This window comes from Anas acuta, chromosome 16 (assembly GCF_963932015.1).
Source record: "Anas acuta chromosome 16, bAnaAcu1.1, whole genome shotgun sequence".
Taxonomy (NCBI): Eukaryota; Metazoa; Chordata; class Aves; order Anseriformes; family Anatidae; genus Anas; species Anas acuta.
In genome coordinates, this window is record NC_088994.1 from 11,870,290 (window position 1) to 11,879,342 (window position 9,053).

At 39.8% G+C, this 9,053-nt stretch overlaps 1 protein-coding gene across 3 annotated transcripts; it reads right to left on the reverse strand.

The window, feature by feature from the left end:
- Positions 1 to 678: 678 nt before the first annotated feature.
- On the reverse strand, positions 679 to 2,138 carry ATP5F1E (ATP synthase F1 subunit epsilon). 3 transcript variants are annotated; one of them, XM_068700079.1, is made up of 3 exons: positions 1,981 to 2,138; positions 1,740 to 1,864; positions 679 to 822 (listed from the first exon to the last, which is right to left on the reverse strand). In XM_068700079.1, the coding sequence occupies exons 1-2, from the start codon at positions 2,010 to 2,012 to the stop codon at positions 1,741 to 1,743; spliced, it is 156 nt and encodes a 51-aa protein (XP_068556180.1). In that variant the 5' UTR covers positions 2,013 to 2,138; the 3' UTR covers positions 679 to 822; position 1,740. The 3 variants fall into 3 exon arrangements, with proteins under 3 accessions (XP_068556180.1, XP_068556181.1, XP_068556182.1); XM_068700080.1 differs by having other exon boundaries at positions 1,714 to 1,864; XM_068700081.1 differs by having other exon boundaries at positions 1,697 to 1,864.
- Positions 2,139 to 9,053: the final 6,915 nt, after the last annotated feature.

A 9,053-nucleotide genomic window follows, 5' to 3' on the forward strand; every position in this document is an offset into this window, starting at 1 on the left:
TGATAAGCAATTTATTTTTATAAAGATTAAAATATATTTACAAGTTTTTACACAAAAAAACACTTTTTTATATTCTCGGAAGGGAAAGTTTATTATACTCTGCAGAAAGCAATTCCTCGCGTTTTACTTTGGGTCAGCATCTTGGATTCATGTTCACCTATGCCCATTCTGTAAGTATATTGTCTTCCTTCCTATGCAGTGGGACATTATGCACGCACATCCCCAGAGAAGCATTCCACTTGCAGTTTTGTCTTCAACTTAGACCTCATGATTTTCACTGAATTAGTTTGTTCTGAGCACACTGGGAAGATGAACACCCCAGTGGGAGAACTTTAGAAACAACAGCATGCCACTTCCAGCAATGGGAGAGAACTGGCAGGTGTATTTTTGATTACAGGTTTGAAATTACGCGCTTATGTTCTCTGCTGACATACATTCTAAGTGATTAATTCCACAAAATATTCATTAATCATGAAATGGAATAAGCAGAAAAACTTTAAATGGCAGCTACACCTCTGTCATTGATATACCTGAGATACCAGCGTGAAAACCAAGAGATTTGATTTAAACACCTGTTGCTGCTGAATGGTAGTTTGATGAAAATCCTCTTTTAACTCAATATGTCTCTGCAAAAGGGAGTACTTTGTTTCAAGAGGAACAACAGTTGCCACACATTCATTTGTTTAACCACAAGTGATATTTATTAGCGTGCTGATTTACACACAGGCAAGTTTTACAGTTAACATGATGACATTGTATTGCAGTCTTCAGCTTGCCTACAGCTTGCAGTTTGCTGTTACAGTATTCGCCACAGATCAGTTCCTAGGAGAGATTTAAAATAAAAGTTACTTGATTCAAGAATAAGAAAACACGTACAAGGTAGATTTCACACAAGGTAATAATAGTTAATCTCAGAACTAGAAGCTGTCCTACATTCATGGTATCACCACCTACTTTCTCAGGATGTCAAATACATTAACTCCTGATTACGCTTCAAACAATTTCTTATGCAAAACAAAAGTCTCCACGTGGTTTTTGCCAAACATATTTACTGCAGGTCTTGGTTCAGAGGTTTATTTTAAAGACAGTCTTGTTTTTGTTTACCAAGTATGCTGATCAAGCACTATACAGACATTTCAACCATTTCCACAACGTTATTGTCTCTACAAACGTGGTTACGGTAATGTTAAGGTACACAGATCACCTTTACTGGATCAGGTTGTTACCTTATGCACGTAACAATCCTAGTGACAAAGCAATCCTTCCTAGTGACGTTATCTGCTGCTGCTTGAGGCAGAGTCCAGAAGAGATTTCATCTGCTCATAATGTGTGCAACATCACAAACGCAGGTACAAGCAGCACCCACCTCTCACAGCCACCAGCTGACCCTTACATAGATTAGGGTTTACCCAAGGTTATTATCTACTCAGCATAAGGAGCAGAAAAAGTGGTCACCTGTGAGACTGTCTCTGGCTTGGCAAAGCAAGGGCGTTCAGAGCTCTCAGCTCTCACAAGGACACAGCTGCCTTACCGCAGCGTGTAACAGCTTTGGACCTAAATCATTCAAACCAGAGCCTGACGGAGCTGCCTCAGCTCGCTGCGCTGGGGGACGGGGAACTCCCCCCTACCCCCCCGGAGATGAGGACGCGGGCACCACAGGCACCACGGGCACCCTCAGCCGCCACCCGCTCCGCACCCGAGGGCCGGGCTGACCTCCCGCTGCCGTGCCCGGCGCCCACCTCACTCCTTCTTGGGCTTCACGGTCTTCACGGTGGCCATGGCCGCCCTCTCCGCCTCAGCCTTGTACTGCGGCTTCATGGCCGCCCGCACGGCCTGGGCGCAGATCTGCGAGTAGCGGATGTAGCTGGCGAGAGGGAGAGAGGCGAGGTGAGAGCCCAGCGGGCACGGGGGGGCCCCGAAGGGTTCCCGGGAGGGTTCCCCGAAGGATCCCCGAGGTCCCCCCCCGCGCCGCGCCGCTACCTGAGGCCGGCCTGCCGCCAGTACGCCACCATGGCTGCCCCCGCCGCGCCGCCACCAGCAAGGTCAGCGCCCGCCGGAAGGGGAAAGACCGCCCTGCCAGCCTGCGGCCAATCAGCGGGCGAGAATTATCTGCTGCCCAATCAGCCTCCGAGTTGCCTCAGGGAAGATGACCAATGGGAAATGAGCGGTCGATCTAGCCGCCGTCGCTCGCCGCTGGCGGCGGCCAATGAGAGGGCTGCATGCGGCACGCGCCTCCCGCCCTTTCTCCTCGAGGGGTCTCGCGGGGGCTCAGGCGGGGTGTGAGGGGCGGGGGGAGGGGAGGGCATTGCCCTCGTCAGTGCCTCAGATCGAGTGCAGGTATCGGGATGGTTTATAAACACGCACAGACAATGATTGTTATAGTTATCTATAAATTCTCGAGTTAGGGCATTAAGCCATGTGTGGCCAAGCTCTGCCACGTTCACTTTTATCCCCGAGAACACCGGATCCCCATGGCATGGGGTTCTTGTGTAAGGCATTGCATACACCTGACATTTAAATAGATTTAAGCCTTTAAATAGATTCATAAGAAACAGCGTAGCTTCTAGTTCACTACCATCCATTTGTCACTACTTGCTGGAAAACAAAAACAGACAAATTCCATATATAATAAGAAAAAAGTTGTAAGAAGACTCAAGCTGCATAAGGAATCAACATGGTTCTAATCAAATACTGATTTAAATAATTACTTCTTAAGGTTTTAAGGAAAATTTTGAATTATTATTATTATTTTTAAATCCTTGCAGTTAAGCACACATACCTCTTCTCTGTTCTCTCCATCCCAAACCAAACCACATCACAAAGTATTTCGGAATCCTCTGGAAAACACAGAGGTCCTGAGAAGACCTTGGTTGTTTGTTCCTCTTTGCACAGAGGCCTCGTGTCTTCCTGACTGCTTTGGTATCTGCTGAAGTGCAGTTACCTGGAAATCACTGTGAGATTTCACAACGCTACATGGTGATGATTTTTAAAGCACAGAGTAATTTTGAACTTTATTGGAGAGCTTACTTAGTCCAGAGCCATTGTAATTAACAAGCTATACACCCTAATAGTGACAGTATAGAGCCACCAGAACAAAGAGAACAATTAGCCACCAGATTAGCCACAGTGTCTCCAGGATATTATAAGCCAGTAAGAGAAGATTGCCCTATGTAATTAGTAGGCACAGCAACCAGGAGGAAATAGTAGGAAGGCAGAAAAAATTTCTTCTCCTTACTTTGCTTATTTGATCTCTCTACTGAGATCACTGAAGATGACTCTACAGTGCCAGTTGTGATGACATTTTGAAGGTGGGCATTTTATTACACCAGTTCCTTCCATCTGGACCAACAGACAAACAATTTGTGACTTTTATAATTGCTAAACAACTTTGCCTCCACTGAATTTGGACTTGATTTCTATAACCCATGTATTGCAGTCTTTACTAATTAATTTTAAAGAAAGAGCTAGTATAAATGAGGCAGAAAATATTTCATATTGCATACATTTATTTCCATATTTATTTTTTGTTTAAGACATTTATGTCCTAATTCTGAGACATGGGTGACATTGGAGCAAAGCTTTCCGACTTGTAAAAATTAAATCCATTAAAAAGTATTTGTTAGGGCAGGCAGCACTTTTAACACACAAAGGGTACCAGTGATACATTGGAAAAACAAAGAAACCATATTTGTTTTCAAAAAAGCTAGCTACAGGAGGAAGATACAAGGAAGCACCAAAGATTTTTAAAAGCTCATCTCTGTTATCTGTGCAACATACTTGATGCACCACAAGTAACTACATTACTTTTATGTATATATAAAGAGGTCTTATATTCAAATGCTGTTTTAGTGTTAATATCTGGTGATTTCTTAGGTAAAATAGTTATAAATAAGTTTAATTATATTAATCATAAATAAGATAATCATGGGCTACCCAGGCCACAAATATGGACACCTTTGTTCCAGCTACACGTTCTTCTACTGCCCCTCCACCTTCGCAGGTCTCTCTCCTCACCCCTCTCTTATCTGCTCCTCTTTTTAATCCGTTTTCTTTTTCTACTACATCTTCCCTCTCCATACCAACATGTGATGCCTCTGCAATTCTGTGCACTGCACTCAGATTTAAATCCGTAATAGAGATACACACAACCTGGGTACACCTATTCCCACATTTAGCTGTATTTGCTATTTGTTGATCTTGAGAGATAAAAAGTTATTAAAAGAATTAAAAGTTAAATTTCTGGGAGAGGTGCCATCCCGAGACAGAGTGAAAATTACATTAGTGATAGAAATCTTGCTCTACAAAAATTCCAGAGTATATATTAATATTTATACATCTGTAAACAAGGCACCATTACAGAATTGTACAAACTGTTTTCACGCTTGCTTAAACAGGATTGTTTTCAGTTCTGTTTAAATGCTAGAATGTATCTGTAAAGCCTGAATCTTCCTTCATATGAGAACTTTCAGAGGCATAGGAAAGGGAACTTAAAGAGAATATACAAAAGGAGGAAAGTTTGGAAAAGTACAGAGTGTGCAAAGAGAAAAAAAGGATATGATAAGGGGGTTGATTAGATGCAGAGATCAAGAGAAGCTGAGGTGGTGCGATTAGCAACATCCAGAAATGTGAGAGTGGATAGGTCTGTGGGAACTAAAGATGTGAGATTAGAAATGTCCAGAGGAATTGAGGAAGTGAGGGAAGAAGCGTCCCGAATGGAGAGGTTGGAGACGTCCAGAAATGGCGTAGAGATGAGGTTAGAAACATCCTCAGCAGTCGATGAGGATAACTCAGAGGAACCCTTAAATGTGAAATAGTTAAAATCTGTGAAATCTAGTGATTCTGAAGAGGTTGAGGAAATGTGCTCTGAGACATGTGTGGAGGTTGGAGGGATTTCACAGGAAACATCCAAGGAAGCTGAGGAGGTGGGACTGGAGACATCTAGGGAGGATGAAGAAGTGAGACTGGAGAGTTCTAGAGAGGGTGAAGAAGCAGGACTGGAGAAATCTGGGGAGGCTACTGAGGTGAGACTTGAGAGATCTAAGGAGATTGAAGAACTGTCACCAGAAACGTCCAGAGACCCTGATGAGGTGAGACTCAATAGGTCCAGTGAAACTGAAGAGGTGAAACTGGAGCGCTCCCAGGAATCTGAAGAGGAGACACTGGAGAGCTCTAAGGAGATTGAAGAGGTACTGGAGAAGTCGGAAGAGGCTGAAGATGTGAGACTTGAAAGGTCCAGAGAAGATGAAGTGAGGCTGGAAAAGTCCACAGAGGATGAAGAGCTCAGACTGGATAGATCCAAGGAATCTGAAAAGGGAATTTTAAAGCGTTCCAAAGAGGCTGAAGTCTTTACACTGGAGGGGTCCAGGGAGGCCAAAAGAGTGAGACCAGGTGGGTCCAGGTAGATGGCAGAGATGGAACTGAAAAGCCAAATAAATTCACAATGTGAGCAGTTTTAAATCAAAAGTATTTTTAACTGAAGATCTCCAGTAACATGTCAAAACAACTTCAAAAGATATATTGAAACCCAAATACTAGCATGTTTGAGAATAACTAAGCATACTGCTTTGGTGCAGGGAACTTTAGTAACAAGAGCTTGCAGAATTATTCAGAATATCAGTCTTTCACAGAAGACCAGTACAGAAGTACAAATACAGAAGAATAACTGTGGTAGGAGACATTTTTTCTTGGCATGTCTCTCTCTGCTCAATTAGGTTTTACCATCTATATATTTAGGTCTGAAATGAAATAATGGTTATGTAATGTAGTGGAAATTAAAATGTTTTTCTCTTTTCCAGATATCGTAGCATATTCAGACAGCACGCTGCTTACTGGTTATGCAGAGAAATTAAAAAAAAAAACTGCACAGATGCACACGGCAGCTTCAAGTCAAACCTGACCTCTGACTATAAAGGTATGATGGATTACTTCTTCCTGATTCATAAAATTCAAAAAAGTCAAAAATGTAGATCTTCCTGAAGATGCTAACCAAATGGCAAATGCATCATTATTTTTCTCCACGTGTACAGGATTTATTTTTTGGAAGCCAGCAGTGAACTAAACCAATGCTGTGACTAAAAAATACATAGTTCAGCAACATCAGTTCTTCATGGTTTTTAGGTAAAGAGAACTCTTACTTTATTACTTCTTCTACCCTTGTACCTCTGGACATAAAACCTGAGCTACAATAACAACAGTATTTTTCAGTTTGTGTTTAGTTTGAATTGATTAATAAAACTAAAGAGAAGTTCTGATAGAAGGCAGATGAATTAAAAAGGAAACAACAGCTTATATTTCAGTTTATAAAGGTACATTAATTACTGTATGCATAGATAAAGATACTGATCTACAGCTGCCTTCTCTCTTCTCAAGACTGTGCTGCAAAGCAGAGTAGGTGAATCCTGCCATTGTCTTTCTAGGCATAGGCACAGGATTACACAAAAAGTTCTTCAGAGATTAATCACAGAAGTATTTTATAGACCAAGAAAGTGAAAGATACACATGACAGGAGGCTTCATTTTCTCAGGTGAATATACCCAAGTTTTGCTCGTGTTATTATGCAACTGATGTCCAGATGCATGTATAATGGATTTAACATAATCACCATGGTGAAACTCCCACTGAGGTCACCTCTTAACTGAAGCAGGTGTCTGCTGAATAGACTGAAGCTAACAGAAACAGACAGCTGACAGAAATAATGTTTTACTATGCAAATATTAAAACTGGAGGGGTTTAGCACAACACAAAAATTACCAGATTAAAAAAAGCTATTTACATGTCAACGATGAGACCTGAAATAGTTCTTGAATACACTTTGAATTCACAATGTATCTGTAACTTTAGAGCTCAAGCACTATGCTTGTAACTCTAAGAGTACCATATGTGTAGATGAAAAGGCAAAGCAAACGACACTTTCTTAACATGCATGTTTGTGATGAGATTACAGGTTTGCTTGCTGTCCTGTATTCCTAATAAAGCAATAAAAATAATTAACTCCTTAAAAAAAATCCCTCACTATTTAATAACTGTATGATTTTGTGAATGACTTTATCTTTGATCTTAAAAGTTTTTGAAGTGCATTGTACAGGGAAGAACAGAATTATACTTAAGGCAAATTGCAATACAATGAAAAGCCAGTATCAACATGATTTCCAGCTGACTATAAATTCCATTATTCCTTTGCTGTGCTCTTTCTGCCTTAATTTTAAGTGGCAAGGTTATTGCATGTTATGAAATAACACTATCAAGAAACATGGAATTATGGTTACTATTGCATAAAATATACTGATCAGCGATCGTTCTTCCTACCTTTGATAGCTGTGGATTTATCTCCTTTCTCTGCTTGTGTAAGCCATATTGGGCCGTGCTGTTAAAGCTCTGCTGTTCTCTCTGCTGATGACCCTAATCTGTTCTACAGCTACTGGAAATCAATCCATGCTGATGACAATACAGGTCATCTCCTTTTAAATCTCCTCTTTGTCTTAGCACAGCACTAAGCACAGAGCACCAGCAGAAAACATGCTCCAAAACCATCTTGAATCTTAAGATAAATTTGCACTTTTGTGCTGTTCCCTAACAGGACTACATTTCAAAGGTTAGTTGATGAAGCAGATGAAGACATTTAACTTTCGGACACCTAGATTCAATATAAAAATTATTTTGCAGTGTGAGTCAAGTTCTTAGGTGTCCATTCTACAAAATCTGGCATTAAATGTTCTCTGGATGAATCCCGGATCTGCAGAGCAGAATTCAGGTACATTCAAGTTTTAAGAATCTTGTGCATTACTACTTCAATATGCTTAATAACCTTTTATGTCAGCTATGTTGCTTTATAAATGTTGTTATAATAGCTTGATAATGAAAAATTCTGTCCACAGTTGAGCATAACATTGAATAACTTTTTTAAAAACATCTAGGTGAAATCAAGGACTGGTACCCATTTTCTGAAGTTTTTAATTCTCATAGGTGCTTATGTTTCTTTGACAGGTAAGGGATCCTTGGGATCCATTATTGCATCTCACTTTAACACTCCCCTTCCATTTCTCTTCCTGTTTTTTTTTTTTGTTTTTTTTTTTCCTCTCCCCCCTGGAAGCAGCGGGGAAATTGCGTAGCTTGCTGAATGTCCCTCAAAACTGAGGGGAATAAGAGAAAATAAAACTGTACAGAGCATCAGGCTAAGAAGGTTCAATGTTTCTAGTGCTTCTAGATCATTCAGAATACAACACAACTATAGATTATGAATAAATACGAAGTATGGAATCTGATATGTACTTCTTTTACTCCCAATTTTGCAATATATCTGCTAGGTTGTGCTACAGAATTTGAATGTAAATGCAATTAAATCCAGATAAAACAAAGCAGTTATCTCCCATGTAAATAATATTTACATTCCCCCTCAAAACAAACAAACAAAAACGAAAAAGCACACTAACAAGAACTCACCCAAGTTAATGCTACTTGCTACATTTGGGCCATATTATAGAACATTTTTTTTTTTTTTTTTTTACAAGGGTCCCCATGAAGTTGAACAGGTTCTAGGAATATGAAAGGTCACAGCAGGGGCAAAATTGTTTCATATAATTTGTTGGGAAAAGGATTGGGTAGATGGTTAGGAAAATTTTTACTACATCTGTCACTTTATTTCATCAAATTCTCTAAATTCTCTAGCTGATGATGAATACGGAGCTGATACTATTTTTTGTTTTAGTTCAGTGTTTTAAAACTTTAATTAAAGAACTGTTAAACCTTCCTGGTGAAAAAGAATGTAAAAAAAAACAACAACAACAACAAAAAAAAACCACCTTGCATTGCAGTTCTTAAGTGTATGTATGTCTGAAGAGAAATATAATAGATTTTTAGTATTTAATGTAAGGATGTAACTGCTTTACAAAAATATAGTTTTTAGTTATAGTAAGATACATTGTAATACTAGAAATAAAGCTAAATGGATCATTTGTGAGACATTAACATTGGAACAGCTCTAATTTTACAAATCATTATCTGATGTCTTACGAACTACAATGTGAATTGATGAGCTGAAAAACGAAACGCTAATA

What these genes read in the sequence shown, in the direction of transcription:
- ATP5F1E (XM_068700079.1), bottom strand. Translation starts at nt 2,012, where the DNA reads ATGGTGGCGTACTGGCGGCAGGCCGGCCTCAG. An exon ending in TGGCGGCAGGCCGGCCTCAG is followed by an intron (nt 1,865 to 1,980) that starts GTAGCGGCGCGG and finishes CCCTCTCGCCAG; the next exon opens with CTACATCCGCTACTCGCAGA.